General features: G+C 39.2%; 1 protein-coding gene and 1 pseudogene across 1 annotated transcript in view; both read right to left on the reverse strand.

Moving 5' to 3' along the window:
* DYM (dymeclin) overlaps positions 1–23,184 on the reverse strand; it is a 340,650-nt gene that overhangs the window by 50,838 nt on the left and 266,628 nt on the right. Inside the window, 2 exon segments of the mRNA XM_027576031.2 lie at positions 1,137–1,250; positions 12,459–12,641. Of these exon segments, the coding sequence (XP_027431832.2) occupies positions 1,137–1,250; positions 12,459–12,641 (297 nt within the window).
* Positions 15,317–16,516, reverse strand: LOC113912992 (annotated as a pseudogene).

The following is a 23,184-nucleotide window of genomic DNA, read 5'->3' on the forward strand; positions in this document are numbered from 1 at the left end:
AGTTCGTTCTGATAAAACACTGTGATGAAGAAGGCCACATGTCCACTAGGATGCCCTGCGTTTTTAATTTGGGAATGAGCCCTCTAAAAAAATTAGAGGTGATGAAGGGAAAAATTAACAAGAAGCATTAAAGCAAAAATAGGCTATAGTGCTGTACATTCCTGTGCCCCCACAGAATGTTCCCTTCACATCTTTTCTTATGAGAAAATTAGTCTTGGGGTACGAGTTTTATATCATGAGATCACTTTGGAAACACACTGACATGCAAATGGAAGTGTTTTTTTTTTTTTGTTTTTGTTTTTTTAATTTGCAGAGAGAGAGAGTGCACAAGCAGGGGGACGCGGCAGGCAGAGGGAGAGGGAGAAGCAGGCTCCCTACTGAGCAGGGAGCCCAATGCAGGACTCGATCCCAGGACCCTGGGATTATGACCTGAGCCGAAGGCCGATGCTTAACTGACTGAGCCACCCAGGTGCCCCTGGAAGTGCCTTCTTAAGATACAACAGTTCCCCTACCTATCCAAGAAATGCTTCTCTTTCAAGAGCCACATGCAGGCAGGCAGTGAACGGTGTGGGGCCTCGGAGCGCGGACTTTGGAGCTAGCCTGCCTGAGCATGAATCTCTCAGTTCCACAGTTTTCTAGTTGTGTGGTTTTGGGTAAGTCATTAACCTCTCTGTGCCCCTGAAAAGTTAGGGCAACGCACTACCTACCTCTAAGGCTCGTGAGGCTGGAATGAGTTAATAACTAAGATACTTAGAGCTCCACGGAGCACTGAGTATACACCACGTGTGGGCATCACCTCCACCAGCAGTGCCTTCCCATCAACCCTTGATACTTATAAGACCGAATTATTTCACTGGGTCAAAAAAAAAAAATAAGGTGCTTCTTTATTCACAGTATATGAATTACTCACAGTATATGAATGTGTTAGTCCTTCTTTGGCTGTTTTCTTTGGGAAGACTGTCAGACTCCCTCTGCAATGCTGTTCTGTGTACCAATATGAAGTAGAGGAGCCAGTATTTAAAGAGCCTTTTCTAGCACAAGTACTAGTAAGTGGGGTGACTCTGACTAGAGCCTGCTCAGACATGAACGCTTAGCCCAAGCGATCCCCCAGTGCGGGTTTCCTTCCCCGGTCTTACCTTCAGCCGGTCTTTGGGCAGCGCGACAGCCCCCTGCTTGATGATTTCCAGGACCCGTTCCACTGACAGCTCAGCTCCAGCCTGCAGTAATCGTGAGCTGAAGAAGGTGATCACCTGGAATGGAAAGTATTCTTTTTTTAAACAAGTAGATGTACAAGCCGTGTTTTTAGGAAGTGCCTTGCTCACATGGTGGTCCCACTTCCTGGAGTGACCTGGCTTGACTTCATGAGCTCTCCTCCACGCGGTCCTGTCTGAAGGGGTCTGATGACTGCGTCAGAGCCTGCCTCTGACCACTCCAGGCTGATGACCCACATCATGGCTTCGGCAAGCCTCCGGAGTTCTGCTCTTCCCAGGTGCGGCCTCATCTCTCATTTATTTAGATTTCAGTTAGATGGCAGCCCCCCTCAGAAGGTGGGAAGAGAAAGCTAAAGCTTAAAACCTGTCAATTTTGAGGCTTACTAGTAACTCTCAAAAAAAAAAAAAAAGGCTTAATGAGAAAGGAATTTGAAGCTAATGGCTAAAATGGTGTTTGGGGGATCATTTATGAATTTAATTTATTCACCACACTCTTATCCCTGAGCAACAGGGATAATGAACAGCAAGCTAGAACTTCCTTTGTTTCGTGTCCCAGCACAGCCTGAATTGTGTAGCAAGATGCTAATAACACAGGAGCATTCTGAACATAACACTGTCCCTCAAAACTAAAAGAATGTCATTATTTTTTGAGGAAATCATTTTAAGACCATGATGTTAATAAATCAAGAAGACTATACATCTTTTTTTTATTCAAGAGAGTAACACTTAAGTATTTACAGTCAGACATGCAAAAATATAAAAATGTTTTGTTAAAAAATTAAACATTTATAGGTTTTCTATTTTATATGTAAAAGACAAAAGGTAGTTTAAAAAGATTACCTAACTGTAGAAACAAAATAGTTTTTTATACTCATTAAAATATGATCATTAAAACTAACCTGGATGATTAGCTATCCTATGTCTTACTAATCCTGAAGCCTTCACATTATCAACAGCAAACACAGTACTGGTCACAGTAAGAACACTGTTTATCATAGTAAACCTAAATCCATAATGCAGACATGCTACTTGATAATTTCTGTGCATCTGGCTCTGGTGAGATGAGACTGGTTCATCACTACTTCTACCCTGTAATGTAGCACCTGTTCTAGGATGAGGGGGACATCAGCTCTGCCATTTCCTTCTTGTCACGTGTACTTGTATTGCCTTTGATTTGTGGTTCTTTTGCAGGAACCATACCAATCCTCCATTTTAGAGGGTTTACTTAGTTAAATCTTGATATTATAACCATCAATAATATACATTACAAGGACCTATAAGTGAATGAAAGGTGAGTGTGCCAGCCAAGCCTTCCAGGTTGAGAAATCCCCTCTCCTCCTCAGGATACCTAGAGTACCACAGCTGACACAGCTAAAGCCTGGCAGTTTGCCCATGCCAATACTAAGAATTAGGAACACTCATTCTGTTTATTTTTAGACAAAGAAAGAAAAACTCTGATACTATCTTCCCATGCTTCTATGGACTGTGGGTGCAACCTCTGGGGTCTGTGTACCCAGCCCCTTTGGAGCCTGCTGATGGAGATAACAAAATGTGTATAATCAAAGCTAAGTAGAGCCTGCACAGTGTTCAAACATGGATACTTCAGACCACCGCAAAAGAGTACTGACATGTCACGTCATCAAAGGAAGTAATGCAATGGGAATCTACTTTGGTTCACTCTGTGGTCTACACAGACTTGCCTCTAAGCCTCAAGGAACTCGTGTTCCCACCGGGAGAGCTGTGGAGTAGGCAAGAGACTCCGTTTCTAAGTAAGTTCCTTTTTTCAAACTGGCTCTCATTTGTATGTCCTAAGCTGATATTCAGTTCTTGAATCTGAATGCACAGGACTTTAAAAAACGATAAAACTACCAACTTCCAGGAGAGAAGTAAATTTATGTATTAAAAACGAAGGGAATGGACATCTACTGCATGTTTACTATGGACCATGTGCTCCTCTATTAATTAATCCTCATCACGATCCAACGAGCTCATAAAAGCTCTGTCCTACAGATGACTCTATAGAATCAGAAAGAGAGCAGCTTGACCCAAGTTAGCCAGGTAAGTGTCCAGAGTGGGACTCGTACTTGGATGTTCCTTCTTTACCATGTTGGTCTCCAGCAATTCTTGAGTAACAAAAGACTTAGTTTTCTTAATGGAAAATATTTGAGGTGAAGGGAGCCAGGCTGCAACACTACCAAAGAATGTGAAACAATTTATTCAAAGATACAACTTATATTTCCTATCACACAGTTAGAATTCTGTAGACAACAGTATATTTAGTGATAACGACTTCAACAGTTAGGTGGCTTTTATCAACTTTCATAGGAACCATTAAAATTGTTAAGATTGACGAACTTTTCCCTCTCTGAAAATGTCTGCAGAAGATACAGTCAATAATAGAAAAAATTTAGAGTGAAACCTTTAGCGAAATGGGAATGAATGATATGTTAGTGCAATTCAAAGGCAACCTTTTAGAGGAAGGTTCTTCTCTGTGGGTGTTACACAGCTTCCCTCCACCCACCATATTTGGCCACAATTCCTGAAATCTAAGTACAGCACATTACCTTCAATTATGCTATTAGTTGTGAACAGTAATTATTCCAAAGTCATGTTCTGATTAATCAGCTGCACCCTTTGAGTAATGTCAAAATCACATTTAACCACTTATTATGAAACCTGTGAGTGATCACTAGAACACAGATTTATAGAAAGGAGAAGCTTAAAAAAAAAAAAGAAAGAAAGAAATGATAAGCTTTTGTAGGGTAGATGAGGGTATGTATTAGACAAGCATTCTTGCTTGCTAAACGGCCACTCTTCCAAGAGGTAAAAGTAGAGAGCTAAGCAGTTTTCTTTTCTTTTATAAAAGACAATAAATATGTTTTGAAAAGTAAAATACACATGTTTTCTCATTGATTCTTGGGTTTTCCTCAAGTTTTTGTGTCTTAATCAATACATGTGTTAACAACCTATTCAGTGGGAGAGATCTCTAGAAGATTTACAAAGAAAATAGATATTTTCAAGAAAGACACAATGTAATTGGAGGATAAAAAGCAGATTAAACAGCCATAATTAAACAGATTAGACATCATGGTAGTGTAGACTGTGAAGTGTTCAAAGTCAGAAGGCATAGTTTGGGTCCTGTCTCTGATACTTACGAGCTACCTGTCTTATGAACTCAGGTTCTTCCACATGCAGCATCATGCAGTGGCTTAGAACACCTACCAGGTGTCAGAGGCTTGGGTTTAATTCCCAGCTCTGCTTATAAACGTAGACAGGTTATTTAACTTCTCTATGCCACAGTTTCCTGATCTATAAATGAGGAAAGACAGAGTGCCTGCCTCATGGAGGGGGTACTGTTAGAATTAAATAAGTTAATACCTTCAAAGTGCAAAGAACAATGCCTGGCACACGGTAAGGGCTCATGAAATGTCAGCTTCTGTCATTATCATTAGGTATTATCTCAATATCTTCATTTATAAAATGAAAAAGTTGCCCTACCTACCACATAGGAAACAATTATAATACATGTGAAACTTAAAGATAAATCAAACCAGATAGGAGTAGCAAGCATGATCTACTGAAAGTAAATTCCAGGAAAGTCTGCTGGTTAAAACCAACATGATCATTATCAGTTTAATACATTACTGAGGGTCAATTTTAAACTCTTCTATTTTTACTTGGTGAATTTATGTATAACCTTCCTCTTTCAAAAAAATTTGTATTTTATTATTTCCAGAAAACTTAAAACAGTACAATGTCGAGGAAGTTTTCATAGTTTGCAAAGTTTTCTTTTATCATGAAAGAATGCTGCATTCTGACAAATGTTTTTTCTGCATGTATTGAGATGACTGTATGGTTTTTATTCTTTAGTCTTTTAATGTTGTCAATTACATTAGCCTTGAATTCCTGGGATGCATAACTGAGCATGCTGCATTATTCTTCTGATACATTGTTAGATTTGATTTGTTAATATTGTGTTGAGGATTTTTTGTGTCTGTGTCTATGAGTGATATTGACTTACAATTTTCTTTTCTTGTAGGTATTTAGGAGTGGCATTAGGGTAATAATGTCCTCATAAAATGAGTTGGGAAGTATGTCCTCTTCTTGTATTATCTGGAGAAGTTTGTATTGAAATAGAAATATTTCTTTCTAGGGTGAAGACATCCTGGCCTGGAGTTTTACTTGTTGGAAAATTTTTAAGTACTAATTTGGTATCTTTTAAAGATATAGAACTATTTAGATTATCTATTTCTTCATGAGTAAGCTCTGAAAGTTTGTGCCTTTGAAGGAATCTGTCCATCTCATCTAATACATCAAATTTATTGCCAGAAACTTATTCATAATATTACCTTATTAACCTTTCAACGTTCCCGCTATCATTCCTGATATTGGTAACCTGTGTTTTCTTTCTTCTTCTTCGATTAGTCTGGCTACAAACTTATCAGTTTTATAGTGTTAGGTTTTTTTCTCTCTCAAACAACCAGCTTTTGGTATTACTGATTTTCTTTTCTTTCTTTTTCAATTTTATTGATTTTTTGTTCTTACTTTTATTATTTCTTACCTTTTTCTTATTTTGGGTTTAATGTACTCTTTGTAGTTTCTTAATGTGGAATCTTATTTATTTAAGACCTTTCTTCTTTTCTAATAGAAGCCTTTAATACTATAAATTTCCCTTTAGCTGTATCCCACAAATTTTGATACACTGCATTTTCTTTTTTGCTAACTTTATTATTATTTTTTAAAGATTTTATTTATTTAGTTGACACACAGAGATAGCCAGAGAGGGAACACAAGCAGGGGGAGTGGGAGAGGGAGAAGCAGCCTCCTGGCTGAGCAGGGAGCCTGATGCGGGGCTCGATCCCAGGACCCTGGGATCATGACCTGAGCCAAAGGCAGACACTTAACAACTGAGCCACTCAGGCGCCCCTATTATTACTATTTTTGCTGTTTCCTTCCATCTTTATTTTTTTTTAGTTTTGAATTTTTTGAACTTTAAAAAAAATATTATTATGTTCAGTTTGCCACTGTATAATACCAAATTGCTAACTTTAAAATATGTTCTCCTTACCTTTGGCCTCCTGTCTTTGATGCATACGTATACTGTTTACTTTCCAAATATTTGGGGATATTTTCCAGATATCTCTCTTACTGATTTCTATTTAATTTCACTGTGGTCAAAGAACATACTCTATTATGATTTTAAGTCTTTTAAATTTGTTGAGGTTTGTTTTATGGTCCTGTATATGGTCTATCTCAGGGACTGTTCCATGTACACTGATGATGATGGGTACAATGTTTTATAAATGTCAATTAAATCAAGTTGGTAGTATTGTTTGGGTCTTCTATATTGTTACTAATTTTCTATTTATTGTATCAGTTACTGAGAAAGAAGTGTTGACTTCTCCAATTATAATTATGAATTTGCCAATTTCTTCTTGCAATTCTATCAGTTTTTGCTGTGCATATTCTGAAAGCTGTTGTTAGGTGCATCCACATCTGAGACTGTTACGTCTCCTTGTTAAATTGACCCCTTTATCATTACATGGTGTCCCTCTTTATCTCTGGTAATGCTTCGTTTAATGAAATCTACTTTGCTGATAATATAGTCATTCCAGCTTTCTTCTAATTAGTGCTTGCATGATAAAACTTCTTTCAGCTTTTGACTTTTAACCTACCTAGCTCTTTCTATTTATAGTTAATTTCTTATAGATAGCACATAGATTTTACTTTTTATCCAATCTGAAAATCTCTTTTAATTGAGGCATTAATGTGATTGCTGACATGACTGGATTTAAATCTCCCACACTGCTTGTCATTTCTCTTTGTTCCACTATTATTTAGTCTGCTTTTCCCACCTGCCTTTGGATTAAATATAATTTATAATTCTATTTTATCGCCATCTTTGGAATACCAGTTCTATCTCTCTTTTTTTTTGTGGTTGGCCTAGAGTTTATAATAGTCATCTTGCATTTATCAGTCTACCTTCAAATAGTATCATACCATTTCACATTGTCAAGAACTGAAGAATTTTGCCCTACTTGCAAGTTAACAAGTCAGTCACTGTTTTGTGGATCCTGAAAGGATATGGAAATTCCTGGGTCAGTGATGGAGGACAGCTGTTAGTCAAACAAGAGCGGAGACCAGAGCATTAGCATTTTTTTTTATGGGTTCCTCAAGCCCCAATCTGCACAAAGGTGGTGTGATGAGGGACGGATGACTCCCTCACATGTAGTGGGATATTATAGGAAGAGAACTCTGAGCTTAGGGAACCGAAATCTTTTATAATGGTCAGTAAGCAGGTTTACCTTTTGCTCTTGAGGGAGACACAGACATGCCCCCATCCCACCCCTATGTTCTCTTTGCCTGGAACACTCTACCTTCTTTAAGTCTTAGCTCAGATGCACCTTCTCAGAGAGGCCTTCTCTGACTGTGCTCTTTGGACTTGTAATTTCCTACCCCTATTCCAACCTGCACTCATTATTCCTCTTCTTCTTTTTTTGGCTTAAGAAATCTGGTAGATATTGATGTCATTTACTGAGATAAGGAAGACTGCAGAAGAAAGAGTTCATTTTGTGTTCGATTTTGAATTCTGATTTAACCTTCATCAACATTTGTGGGATTGCCAGGTAGGCAAATGAATGCACTAAGTTTGGAGCTCAGTAAGGATGGTCGGGCTTGGAAATACACAAAATCTAACATGAATTTTACACTGTCCAGAGATAAAAATAGTTCTTGCCTTTAACACACTACACAACCGTTCCTGTTCATTGCTTCTGCTCTTTACTTATATTCAGCCATGAAACTCCTTTCACATCTCTCATTTGGTGTCACAATTCTATTGTCTTGTTACTTAATTCAGCCAGATCATGTCACCTATGGGTTAGATGGGAGGGCTATATAGCAGTGGCTAATAGGAATTTGGTCATTTGGAAAACATGTTGGAAGGATCTGCAGAAGTTAAAAGTGCTCCAAGGTTATCCCTCCTGTCTCAGATATTCAACAATGCTGAATGTCTTAATGAAAAATATCAACTCTGAACTCCCTGTCAGCTAAAAATAACAGTAATTCATAGTCTCCTTTACCAATACTCTTCAAGGTTAACTCCATGAAAAAAAGATAGAGCAAAGACTTGCTTGAGCCAAATTTCAGGGGCATTTAGGGCAGGGAAGGGGAAGGCAAAGTGATGAAAGAAAAAGTCGAGACGTTATTTATATCTCTATCGCGGCATTCTTTTCAAAATATGTAAAAGAGTTTAAAAAGCTTTCCGAAGGAACTTCCATTGTGCCTGCACTATTTTGGATGGCAGTATTCAACAAAAAGTTGCTGGAAAACCTGCTCATTTGAAATCTTGCTTTAGGTTTATCCAAGTGAAAGCTGAAAGCATGGAGTTTCTAACCTGAAGACTTCAAGGCCTGGCTGAGTGACTTACTGGCTGAGTGACCTTGGGCCAACGATTTTTCCTCTCAAGCCCTGCTTGGCCTCTCTCACAGAGAGGGTTTAAGGGTCCACTGAGATATTGTATATGCAAATAACCCACAATCAGGACCTACACAAATATGTAATCATCATTTAAGACAATGATTCTTAGGCTGGGATTTGTGTGAAAATCACCTGAGAAACTGTCTCTCAACATCTTAGTTTTCTTATCCATAAAGTGGGATAATCATACCTAGTTTTACTGTTTACTGGTTTAAGAAGAATTTAAAAAAAAAAGGAGAAGAAAAAAAGAAATAATATATATGAAAGTACTTAGCCTCATTCCTAGCACTTAGCAGGTGGTTCAACAACATTTAGGAATTGATTTGTCTAGGTTTTTTTTTTTTTTTTTTAAGATTTTATTTATTTATTTCACAGAGAGAGACACAGCGAGAGAGGGAACACAAGCAGAAGGAGTGGGAGAGAGAGAAGCAAGCTTCCCGCTGAGCGGGGAGCCCAATGCAGGGCTCGATCCCAGGGCCCTGGGATCATGACCTGAGCCGAAGGCAGACGCTTAATGACTGAGCCACCCAGGCGCCCCTGATTTGTCTAGTTTTAAGAAGTGCATAACAGCATATGGCCAAATGTTTACCATAAGATGCCCTTTTCCCTGAACACAGGGAAGTGTAAATGGTCCATTCTTCTGTCAGCCAAAGGCAAGTGAGCACTGGATGTAAGTCCAATTAACACCCCGCTTCCATTTCCACATGGTCATATACCGTGTGATACACAGCAAGGTCCCTTCTGTTTCCTCACCTTCACCCTGATCTTCACTTCTTTCAAAGGAGACTAAGAGTTTTGAATGGGGGTAGTTTAAACCCTTTTCATGGTTATCGTGTGTCTTTTCAAAAACTAATATGGTCTTTCCAAGATATTTTTAAGGATGTCAACTGTTAATCACCTTGTTACTAAGACGGATCCTCAGTTCTATCACTGGTGAAACAAAGACTGATATGACATCAGAAGTGATTTTGAGAGAGAAAGTAAACGGTGAAATCTCCAGGTTTGTGGATATGGCCAGATGTTTTCAGGCAGTGAGTAAGAAACTGTGGGAACATTTAGTGAAGGGGTACAGTAGTTACGCCTGATGATTACAAACATGGGCATGGGCTTTATCATCACACTGCCTGGTCTGAGTCCTGGCTCTGTGACTTTCTGAATGTGTGACTGTGAGCAAGTAAAAATCTTCCTAAGCTGGTTTATCTATAAATTGAAAATTAAAATGAAATATACCTCACTCATACCCTTTTCTATGCTCCCGCCAACGTGAAGCAGTGAACCGAGAAAGAGGAAGACACAGGAGGCACTGTCAACCAAAGGAGCCACACGAAGGAGATTCCTAAGAAGATGCTGCAGCTGGACAGGAGAACCCGAGCACAACATGGCTGGGGCGGAAAGCAGGCAGCAGGTCTCCAAGAAAAGGATGGAAACGAAAATTTTATTGGATCTGCTTGACCATTTTGAGAGGAGTTTTAGAGTTATGTCTGAAAGTCTGTAGCTGTGTTAGTGACTGGATGTCTTTAACACATAATCAAGAAATCTGCCTAGAATCCAGAACACATCAAGTATCTGCACGAAGATAAACAACAGAAAAACTGGCAAAGGACTTGAATAGAAACTCACGAAAGAGGAAATCCAAATTGGGGGGTGGGGGGATGTCCATCCTCAATGGTAATCAAGAAATTACAAATTAAATCTATAATGAGGTGCCATCACAAAATTGACAAAACTAAGTATTCATGGGAAGTAACAGAACCTCTCACACACCACCAGTCAGAGAGTCAAATGGTAGCACCCCATGGAAAACAGTTTGGCATAATACACATTGCCCAGCAATTCCCCTTCTGGGTGTCCATCCCAGAAAAAGGTATGTACATATGCTTACTCATGACCGAACTCACATATTTATACTTGTGTGAGAATATAATCACTGAATGTCTTCTTGAATGTAAGTAACACAAGGACAGGGATATTGGCTCTTGCATTTACTCTTGTGCTTGGTACTGTGAATCAGATTAGTTACTCAAGAAATGATTGTGGAATCATGAAAACACGAATTCAAAAAGACATATGCACCCCTATGTTTACTGCAGCATTATTTACAATAGCCAAATTGGACGCAATCTAAATGCCCACTGCTAGATGAATGGGTAAACAAGATGTGGTACATATGCACAGTGGAATATTATTCAGCCATAAAAAGAATGAAATCTTGCAACAACATAGATGGATCTAGAGGGTGTAATGCTAATTAAATAAGTCAGAGAAAGACAAAAACCATATGATTTCACTCATATGTGGAATTTAAGAAACAAAACAAACAAACAAAGAAAAAAGAGGCAAACCAAAACAAAAAACAGACTCTTAACTACAGAGAACATATGGTCACCAGAGGAGAGATGGGTGGGGGGGTGCGTGAAATAGGTGAAGGGGATCAAGAGCACACTTATCCTGATGAGCACTGAGTAATATATAGAATTGTTGAATTACTATATTGTATACCTCAAACTAATATAACATGATACATCAGTTATACTAGAATTAAAATTTTTAAAAAAAGGGAAAAAAGAGAAATATCCTACTTACAATTTCCTAAGAACTGTTTTCATATAATATCTTTAGCATTTAATAAGACGATCTTATTATATATGGATGATTTTTTTCCTACTCATTTGCTCTACTACAATAAATAAATTACCAATAGGAAATGTTAGTTGCTTTCCAGGGTTGAATGCTACCTGTTCATGGTATTTGGTTTGCTTGATACAGCAATAGAAAATTTAGCAAAAACATTTTTAGAAAGGACAGAAAGTAAAAGTTTACAGACCTGTGAAAAATGTTCTGCCATACTAGAACAGAAATTAACATAAAAATGATAACGAAATGCCAGTTTTGATATAAAAACACAAATATTAAAATAAGTATAATACTCAAAGCTGCAAGACTGTATGTAGTGAGACAGGCCCTCTCATAGATCAGGTGTGTAAATATAAGATGATATACAGGTGCATAAACTGCCCAATGTTTCTGGAAAGCAATTTGGCAGCATGTGTTGAGTCTTAAAAATACAGATAACCTCTGACAGTAAAAACTAGTATAATTCCAGTTCTAAGACTATGCCAAAAATGTAACTGAAAAAAGTTGAGATAAGATTTACTTACAAACTCTTCATGAATTATGAAGTAACGTAAGAGATGTAAAACACCCCAAATGAGCAATAATGGACTAATGGTTAAATATTCTTTTGGTACATCCATAATACAGGTTAAAATGTGAGATTTTCAAAGAATTGATGATACCACAGAAAAATGCTGATGATCTAAATGCTAAGTAAAAATGGCAGAATACACAACTGTATGAAGTATGATCTCAATTCTATCAAATATATGTGTGTGTGTATAATACACACAGAATACAATAATTCTTATGGCAGAATAGACTACAAATATACTTTATGCTAAAAGAAGGGATTTTGGGGCACCTGGGAGGCTCAGTCAGTGAAGCATCTGCCTTTGGCTCAGGTCATGATCCCGGGGTCCTGGGATCGAGCCCCGCATCGGGCTCCCTGCTTAGCGGGGAGCCTGCTTCTCCCTCTCCCTCTGCCCCTCCCCCCGCTTGTGCTTTCTCTCTCTCTCTCTGTTAAATAAATAAATAAAATCTTAAAAAAAAAAAAAAGAAGGGATTTTAACTTTTGTAGTTTTTGTCAAGGTGTGTTCAACATTTGCTGCTTTGATACTTAAAAAGAACCAGAATATCTCCATTTACACTTACCAGATCAATATTTTGCATTATATCCTGAAATGAAGGATGAGTTCGAAACTGTTCAAAGAGATCTCGTTTGTAAAGCAGTGCGTACACCAAGTTTGGATTGTGGTGAAGAGAATTTGTCAGGCAGGAATTGATGATCTCTAACATCATTCGAATCACTTCTTCGATGACATTCAGGTCTTGTGCCTAATAAAGAAAGAAAAGCCACATACACAGTGTTTTTCTCCTTAACACGGAATTAATCAGAACAAGAGTAACTGCTTTAAAATTATAACATTAGGGATGCCTGGGTGGCTCAGTTGGTTAACCGTCTGCCTTTGGCTCAGGTCATGATCCGAGGATCCTGGGATCGAGTCCTGCATCGGGCTCCGTGCTCAGCAGGGGGGCCTGCTTCTCCCTCTCCCTCTACTTCTCCTGTTTGTGCTCTCTCTCTCTCAGACAAATAAATGAAAATCTTAAAAAAAAATTATAACATTGAAAAGATAATGCAAAAGAACCCTTCTAGATGACTTTTGTCAAGAATCTTTAGAATCAGGTTTATCACTTACTGTAAAGTATTCGAGTAAAAATCTTTTGAACTCAGATGGTCACAGTTAGGAACTGAACATAATAAATTACAAACTTGCCAATCTGGAAGGAGATCTGGGGCTTCCTCAGCCCCTCACTTACTAGATCCTTACTGGCCTTCTCATCAGTGGCATCACCCTAAATCATTAGATTTCCACAGTGTAAAGTGGTGGTTGGGTCTTACCAAGTCCAAGAAAAGTGCCTAATTCAGAACATGACCTCACTTCTCTACACTGTCATTTCAATCTTTCTATTTACAGATAAATAGCCTACTGTTTTGTCTCTTTTTCCTCAGTCAACAGTCTATGGGAATCTAAACATGAAATAGTTACAAGACAGCAAAAACAATCAACAAATCTCTTGGAAGAAAGAACAAGGGAAAGAGAAAATACAAGTAAATATAATAGACTTTCCTTTTCCTCTTGAGTTTTCTAAATCATGTTTCAAAGTTGTAGCAAAAAATTTTAACACTGTCTTATGTGGTTCTCAACATATATAAGGGAATATATAAGGCAATTATATTATAAACCAGGGAGGGCAAAGGGATGTAAAGACAGAAAAGGTTTCTACTTTTCTCTTGAACTGTTAAATGTCAACAATACTAGATTGTGACAAGTCATGCATGTATAGTGTTTAGAGCAAATCTACACAGAGATGCACATAAAAATACTATACATACATCAGAATGGAATTCTAAAAAACTGTTCAGGTATATACAGGAAGGCAGAAAGACAAGACAGACATATGAAAAAGAGGGAACAAAGAGAAAAGAGTAAAATGGCAGAATTAAGCTCTAACACATCTATCAATAATTACATTAATTGCAAATGTTCTAAATAATTAAAATCAAAGATTGGCAGAGTGGATAAAAAACATTAAGACCCAACTATATGCTACCTATAAGAAATTTCAAATAGAACTCACTTCAAATATAGTTAGGTTAAAAACAAAAGGATGGAAAATGATATACCATGTAAATATTAATTGAAAAAATTAATCTATTATTGACAGATGACAGTGACAGATAATCTACCTCAAAGACTGTATGACTTGCAAAGTAAAAAATATTTACTATCTGTTCCAGCAAATAAAAAGCTATGCTTATTCCCACACAATTTATCTCAGCGCGTACAATGTATACAGCGTATAATGTCCAGCATTCAACCAAAATGTATGAAACAAACAAAACAAGTAAAAACCACCCACACCCAAGAGACAAAGTAATCTGCATTATCAGACTGATACAAAGATAGTAAAAATATCAAACAAATTTAAATGAACTATGATTTACAAAATCTACTATGAATCTACATATGTTTGGACTGATGGGGAATTTCAGTGGAGTTGAAAACTATAAGAAAGTGACAAATGTAAATGCCAGAATTTAAAAGATACATGGTATTAGCGGTAAAGAACACCTAGAGGGGTTCAACAGTGGACTTGAGTCTTGAAGACGTAATGGCTGAGCATTAAAATAATGAAAGAATCAAACAATGGTCCAAGAAGCTCAGAGAATATCTCCCAAATCCACCCAAAACAAAATAAAAACACACATGTAGACACATCATCTTAAACTTTGAAAACCAAAGACAAAGAGAAAATCTCGAAGGCAGCCAGAGAGGGGGGAAAACACAGGAAATACGGAGACACAAAGATCAGAATTATGGCAGATGGCTCATGAGAAACTATGCAAGCTGACCTAAAGGGAGTGGTGCCATTACAGTGCTGAAGAGGAGTCAAGCCACCCCTTGGTCACATCTGACAGAAAAAAAAAAATTAAAAATAAAGTTGCTCAAAGATACCTTAAAGCTGAAACCCTGAGCCCCACTTTTTGCGCCAACTCCTCCTGGAACCATCTAATTTGGCTGGTACTTTGGACAGAGCAATGAAGCTTCCGGGCTCTGGCTCTCAGTAAGGCGGGCCCCTACTGCTTTCCCTCCTCTGTGGAGAGGGCAGTATGCATTAAGCTGAAAAGCTACTTTCCAAATGTGAGGAAGGGGTTAGACTGCTGCTTCATAACTGTGGAATTATTTGGAATGTTTTACAAATGGTCGCTACATCAACAACAACAACAAAGATAATTATAAAATGTGTACATTACAACATGCTTTTAAAGACACTTTGCTTTGTGCTCACGTTCCCTTAGACATTGTTCCCAAAGGTGCTCAGCCTCAAGCCCAACTGGAATCTCTAGGGAGAGGCAGAGACAGTTTGGCAAAAAAGACACAGGGGTTGGGGTAGGAGAGGCGGCAAAAGGAGAAAGCAGCCTTCCAGTTAGAGATCAGCCCTTGGTTTCAAGGCCAGCTTTGGGCAGGCTGGAGTGGAGATGGGGGGTCAGGGGAGGAGCAGCGGCAGGGCTGGACTGGGGTGCTCGACATCTCATTCAGGTCAAGCAGAGTCTGGTCCAGCATCCTTTGTGTACAGAGGGGCTCCTCTTTGGTGCATTTCAGTTTATCTTCCAAATCATCAATTGTCTTCTCCAGCTTGGCTACCGATCTCTCAGCAAACTTAGCACAGGTCTCCACCTCCTTGAGTTTATCCATGAGAATCTTTATCTCTTCCTCATCTTTGTCTTCCTTCTCAGAGTGCTTTTCTTTAGCAGCCCTCAGACACTTCAGGTTCTGGTCCATCCGTCTGATCTGCTCATCCATCTTCCAGCAACGGGATTCTGCCAGTTCAGCTCGTTCCTCTGGGCCTTCTGAGTCCCCCTCAATAATCATCAACTTCTGAGCCACCTCTTCATATTTCCAATCTGCCTCTTCTGCAATGTGCTTGGCATCTTTGAGCTGGATTTTCTGGAGTTCCATCTGTACTTCATCTTTTAAGGCTCAGTTCTCAATAACCTCCATACCTCTCTCATACTCATCAGCGGCTTTCTCCGCTTCCTCCAGCTTTTGCAGGGCTGTGGCTAGGTGCTCCTGGGCACAGTCCAGCTGGATCCTATGGTTCAAGGCCACCTCGGCCTCGGCCTGCTCCTGGGCGTGCCTTTCCCCCTCCCCTTCCGGCTGCAGGTGTTTGGCCCTCTCCTCTGCATCATCTTGCAGCTCCTCCTCCTCCTCTTGCTGCCGCAGAACTTGGATCCTGTGCTTCGCTGCCTTGATGGTGGTGATCCCGGCCACGGTGCCCACCCAGCCCCTGTTCGCACTTGGCTTCCCACCTCCTCCACTTGGCGCTGCAGCCACTTCTCCGACATTTTTATTTTTAATCATTCTGAAAGAAAACTGATTTCAAAAGCAAAATAGTAGCAATGTATTATTGGTTTACGGCATATGTAAAATGTATTCTCCTACTGACGGGCATCCAATTTATGTTTCCTCGTTTCTATGAGCAAGGATGCAATAAGCATGTTGGTAGATCTGTCCTTCTATTTCTCTGGGATAGATTCCAGGAGAGGCACTGGTGAAAATACTGGATTTGTATTGTTAATAGATGTTGCCAGATCGTTGCCTAAAGAGCAATGACAACACATGTATGCTGACAATGTAGGAAGGCTCTTGCCCTCATTCTCACCCACATGTATAATTATTCCGTTTAACACTCACTGTCTGAGAGATTCATCACTTCTGAATGGTTATGTCAAAATTTCCCAAAATGAGAAAGGATTTATCAACTCCTCCAAGTGATTCATATATTCAGTGACTCTAGGTTTCACAATTGCCATCTTTTAAAATATATTTTTTATCATGACCTACTGTTTCTCTTAATCCATGTTGTTTATTCAAGTGTATGTTTTACTGATATTGCTATACCATCTCCATTTTTTTTTTTTTTAGCATTTGCCAGGTATATCTATAATCTTCAAGGCTTTAATTTTCAAACTTTCTGTGTTACTGAAAACATATATAGTTCAAAGCAACCATATGGCTAGGTTTTATAATTTGTAGCTCCAACCTGATAGAATTTTGAGTTTGATTCACTTGCATTTGTTATTGCTGGTACCTTTCCATTTATTCCTACCATCATGTTTTGTGACTTTTAAATCAGTTACCTATTGCTGTGTAACAAACTACTCCAAAGCTTAGCAGCTTAGAACAGCAATAACCATTTGTCCTGCTAATAATTTGGGCCAGGCTTAATGGGGCCAGCAGGTCTCTGCTCCACATAGCTTCACATGGGGATGCTCACCTGGAGGAGAGAGGATCTCCCGGTATGACAGCTCGCATGGCTGGCAAGTTGGTGCTGGCTTGTGAGGAAAAGGGTGGGGGGCACAGCTAGGGTGTGGGGACCAGGGTTTTTAATTCTTCTGCACATGGTCTCTTCTGGACGGCAAGAACTTCTTCACAGCATGAAGGTTCCAAGAGATCTAATTATCTATTATAAAATTTTGGTTAATTTTAATTCGCAAGGAAAACTATCCCAATAATTATAATTTGCAAGTTATTTGAATCTTTAAGTTGCTACCATGACTGAATCAGATTCTGGTGCAGGTACATACTATGAATGACAATAGGCAAATGAAATCCTTTATGCTTCATTTTTAAAAAGCATTATTAAATGGGTAATAATCACTACTTGTAAAAAGATGAAAAATTACCATGAATTTGATTAGAGTTTCTTTACAATTATAAAATCGTCTAAATATCAGTATTTAAACAGACCTAAATGTTATCTAATCACATCACCATTTGGGTGTCAGAGTTTCAAATGGTATTTAAAGAAGGTTGCTATTTGATTTTTTCCCCCATCAAGATTAAATGAGGTAGCATATGTAAGGCCCTTAAAATAGTGTGTAACACACAATAAGTATACCATGTGAGTGTTTTTTAAAACAATGTATCTGAAAGAAGAAAAATCATTTTAATCTTAGACATTATCATACTAAGAACAAAAAGATAAATGCCTTTCTTGTTTTTCTTTTTATTTTTAAAGATTTTATTTATTTATTTGACAGAGAGAGACACAGCAAGCAAAGGGGGTGGGAGAGGGAGAAGCAGGCCTCCCGCCGAGCAGGGAGCCCAATACGGGGCATGATCCCAGGACCCTGGGATCATGACCTGAGCCGAAGGCAGACGCTTAACGACTGAGCCACCCGGGAGCCCCGATAAATGCCTTTCTAAAGTTGATAAATTAATTCAATTACTGTAACTATAAAGAACTTAGAAATCACATTTCTTAGTGTTAAATATAAGCCCCAGATCTCACTTCCATTAATTTACAAAACTGGTCCCCGAGAGGAGATGTATAGAAAAGCTGACTTACATTTATGGAATAATACAAGGCTCTACAAAAAGACATGTTTTAAAAACCAACCATGTTTCCTCTGTATTGTGTCAAAATTAGCTGTCAGAGATAAAATCTGATGGCTCACTGGTAGAGCAGCAAAATACGTGGAGAATATCACGTCTTTTTCATTCATGGTTTTTTTTTCTTTTTTGTACATACAGCTTCCGTTCCAGAAATGGATCCCAGATCAGACTTTCTTTTCAAAAAAAATAAATAAAATAAGTAAGTCCTTATTTTGTGATAGAAAATCTCAAATGTTAAAACAAGTATCCTAAAAAAACGGTCCCATTTTCAGCTGCTGCTGGTCTTTGTCCACGTTGGTAATGACCACTACACAAGTTCTGTGCTAAGCTATGGTTTCATGTCTAACAGACAAGCTGGCAGTCACGGGAGTATCTTACCCTGTCAACAGTACTCAGAGTTGCCTCATTATATAAACTTCCTTTTCCTTTTAAGAGGGAATTTATACAGTTAAATAGTTTCAAATCATTTATTTTTAGTTTCCTTAAGAGAAGCATATGTATCTTGTTTGTATTAGTTTTGGGGGGATTCCAAGAGAGTTGTCTAAATTTCCTGCATTTTCAGCAGAAAATAAAACCTTCAACAAAATTAATGGGACTTTGCCAAAGTGGGGAAGAAGGGGGAGGAAACGCACAGGCAAGCCTCTTTTTAAAGTTAATGTGCAAATGGCCTTCAAAGCCAATCATTTGGTGATAGACTCTTGTTATCTTTATGTTGTTAATTTACTGGCACACATACTAAAAAGCTTTGTGACCATGTTATTTCTAGCCAGAACTGGATTTGTCCCCAAATATCAAGTTTCTGATAGCAAGAACTAGCTTTATATTACATGCAAAACCACAGCTGAAGACTAAATCCTGTGACCAGAGGAGACAATGTGTAACCTTAATAATGTGGGGGCTGAGAGAAGGGGGAAGGGGAGGGGGAAGGCAGAGTTATGGCACCACCGTTCTGTGTGGGGATGTAAAAACGATGTGGTCTTTTTCTTCATTCCTTGGACAGGGTTTGAACATGGCCCACAAGCCTAAACTAGAAGCCTGGGAAGCATGTTATTGAAAACATGCTTACTGGTGGCAGGAAGGCAAGAGAATGGTGGCTGCTTGGGGACACTGGCTAACTTTCCATGTTTTTCCATACTTGGAAAACAGCCATAGAACTCACAAAAAAGGAATGTTCTGATGGAATCCAACTCAGCTGCAGCTCCCAACAATCACATTACCTTAGCAGGCTACCCACACTGGGCACAAAGCGAGGTGCAGGGCAGTGTCTTCTCCTACTTCCCCCCAGGCCTTCCTATTGGTAGAGAATGAGCATAAATCCGAGCCTAGAGTTTTTTGTTCCGTTTTTTTTTTTTTTTAATTTAATGGTTTGCCTTAAGAATTAGTGTTCATTTCCATTCTTCTTCAAAATATATTGGTGTTTCATTATAGTAACTACTCTTTCACATCCTATGGAAAGTAAAATCTGAGTAAAACAACTCTCTAGAAGATATATCTTTTTTTATAATGGCTTTGACACTCTCCCTCACCCCATCAGAAAGAGAAGAGTCCCCCATTACAGTCTCAGCTCTGCCAATAATGAGCTGTGTGACCTTTGCTAAGTCACTTCACCTGAGTAGAAGTTATTTTTAAGTCTCAGCTTCCATAAAGACTGTAGAAAATGCTGAATTTAGAACGCAAATTTTATTAGAGTAACCAAACATGTAATTAATGTAGAAAAAGCTTTAGGATGACCTCAAACTTCAGTAAAATCCAGAATTTACTTTAGATTACCCTAGCACCTTGAACAGAGTCACTGTTAGTTTAGAAGGGAAAAACACTCAACAACCTTTGAGAGTAAAAATGTAGAAGGAGAAGTTTGAAAATAATCATTCTCTAAACCAAGGAACCTACTGGTTCTTCTAGAATGCCTTAAATTTCAAGGATTATTATCTTTGCTATTGTTAATGCACAAAAGGGAAATAATCTCTATACTTGGGTTCCCTTTTTTTATTCCTTCTCTGGAAGATGAGTCAGTGGCACTAAGAATCGCACGTAGGTGAGTTACAGAGCAGTTTAAAAAAAAAAAGGAAGAAAGGAAAAACAGAGGTAGCTGCACATCAGCGGAGAGAAGCTCTAGATTGGGTGCTAGTCCCAGTTCTGCCATAGACTGGACAAGTCACCATCTGAGCCTCAGTCCCTTTAAATGTAAAATAAATGGGCTCTCTGGGGTGATGCAGGGAAGCATCCTAAGTGACCCAGACTGGCTTCTGCTTCGGATATGCAAAGACTGTCTCTCTTACTCTACCAGGAAGAAAAAGCCAGATAATTTAATAAATCATAAGTCTTCCTAGGAAGACCATCAGAGAATGATTTTGGAAGGCAATCAAGTGAAATGAATTCTCTAGCGGGACCCGCCCCTCTAAAGAGAGATGGAGCACAAATATGCTCTTGCCTTTGGCAGAGCACAGGAGGAAGACACGGTCTCCACGGAAGTTGGCAGAAAGAAATCAGGTAAAATTTCAATAAATTCTTAAAGGCTAAGTGTGGTCTAATGTGTCAGTCTGGAAAGCTGGAGCCCCAGATACAGGGGGGTTTGGACTCACTGGAAAGCTCTTTTCTACCAGCCTTCCCCTCGTCGCGAGAAAGACACAGTGTGAAGGGAAAAGAGGGAAAGAGCCCTCTATCGGACCCTGATTCCCAGAGCCTCCTCTCATACTAAAGCAAAAGCCTTAAGCTATTGGGGCAACAAACTCTATTGGCCCAGAGCACCAGGACATTTCCATTGCTTCTAGGGGAGAAGTAGATACATAACCCATCTATCTGCCTCTGAATGCAAAGCAGGAAACTCATGTCCAGGAAACAGGCAGAGATCTGTTCTTGCTGGTGGAGGGACTGAGCAAAAACCCTCTAACACCGGGGGTTAGGGCAGGAAACCATACTGGGTGCAGAATCCTATACCTGGATCCTATGCTACCACTGGGGAAGGGGCAGGAACCTCTCACTCAAGGCCAACCACAGACACAGAGCTGCCAAGATGAGGAGGGACAGAGATGCTGAGAAAGCGCCACTTCTAAGACCCAGGCACACACAGGGACTCCCCAAGAAAGAGGCTGGACCAGGACAACAGAAATACCCCTTCTCTGACTCCACTGTAGGGACTGCTGAAAGCAGAGGTTGGTAAAGCAACAATGAACAGAACCCAGGCCCCACTCTTCAGGCACAGGCAATAACCACTAGGAAATGTCAAGCTAGTAGTGTTCTAAAGACAAAACCCAAACCCAGCTCCAGTCCTCACCAGAATGAGCCAACTCCTCATCAGCAGAGGTGTGCCCATTTATAGGCATACTTTCCACTCCAGACTCTACTGTCTTATACATAATGTCTGGTATTTAAAAGAAAACTAAGACACATAAAATAAATCATATGTTCCTAAAGTAACATAGGGTGCATGATGTGGAAGGTGCCGGGGACAGAGCAGTGATCCACACATGCCCATACCTTCACATGGGTTATCATTTAGAGGAGATTCACCCTGGGGGGTACAGGCACCATGGGAGCACTTGGGGGTCTTGGGGGGAAAGGGGAGAAGTATAGCAGAGTGGTTATGAACACAAGCTCTGGAGTCAGGCCTGGATTTGAGCCCCAGCTTTAGCATTTACTAGCTACGTGTCCTTTGGGCCTCAGCTTTTTCATCTGAAAAATTAGAATATTACCTATTTTATAGGATATGATTAAATAATATATTTAAAAAAAATCTGCTGTCCTGCTTAGCAGATATAAAGTGCTCATTACATGGTAGTTATTGTGATTACTTATTATTAACAGGCAGAGACCTGTCTGAGTTGGTGGGGAGGTAAAAGGCAGAAGGAAGTGCACGCACAGAAAGCCTAAGAGTGAAGTGGACCGTGCTACGGGGAGGAAATCCAGTTTGGCTAGAATGTCAAATTTGGGTGGGTGGGTGGGTGACAAGAGGTGGAACCAGATCAAACAGGTCTCACAGGTCAAGTCAGATGAGTGCCAGACTTCCCTTAGCACAAAGAGGGCCTTCGGGGCTCCTTCTACTTCAGAAACACCCAAAAAGAGAAGAAAAAACCACTTCTAGCTAAAATGCGGCACTGGAGAACAGAAGATGAAACAATTCTGGAAAGGTCCAGGGAGTGCATTTTGAAAACCTACAGAGGCAGCCATTTGGGCATATGACTTGCTACCCACAGAGCAAAGGGCACAAGAAACAGGAAAGGAGAGCAGAAACTGAAACTCAAGGGTGAACTCTGGGACTACCATCCAAAATTTTGAAAAAGAACAACGGGCTAACATTTTCTAACAGAACAATACGTAGTACAAGGCTATACGAGGTAATATATTAGAAACGGCACCATTCATAGAAAGAGAAAATAGTGAGAGACAGAACCCAGAAATGCATCCAAGGATGTGTGGGAATACAGTAAATTATACAGACTGAATTTCATACCAGAGGAGACAAATCATTGAATCATTGCTACTGGGCTGAGTAATAATTAAATAGAAAAAATGTAAAGGCTAGATCTCTAATTAATTCCTTCAACAAAAAGAATTCCAGAAGATTAAAAGGTTAAGAAATAAACTTTAAGGGGTTAGAAAAAAATACAGGTTAAATATTTTCATCCTTTTGACCCAGGGATGGGGTAAGAAAGGAAGGGAGGTTTTTCAACGTTTTAGAAAAGAATCTAGAGTCTCTAAAGGTAAAAAGCACAGAGTTTTGAATACATGAAAATTCTAAGTCTTTTGAAGTGAAAAAAGGAGTCTTATAAATGGAGAAGAGACTAATAGCAACTAAGGAAAATATTAACAACATATTCAGGAAGAGCAAAACTGCATGAAGAAATTCTACAAATCAGTAAGAAAAATATAAACAGCCAATGGCTTGGTGCTAATCAGTGACAGAGATGCAACCAGAG

The sequence above is a fragment of the Zalophus californianus genome, chromosome 14 (genome assembly GCF_009762305.2).
Source record: "Zalophus californianus isolate mZalCal1 chromosome 14, mZalCal1.pri.v2, whole genome shotgun sequence".
In the NCBI taxonomy this organism is placed as follows: domain Eukaryota; kingdom Metazoa; phylum Chordata; class Mammalia; order Carnivora; family Otariidae; genus Zalophus; species Zalophus californianus.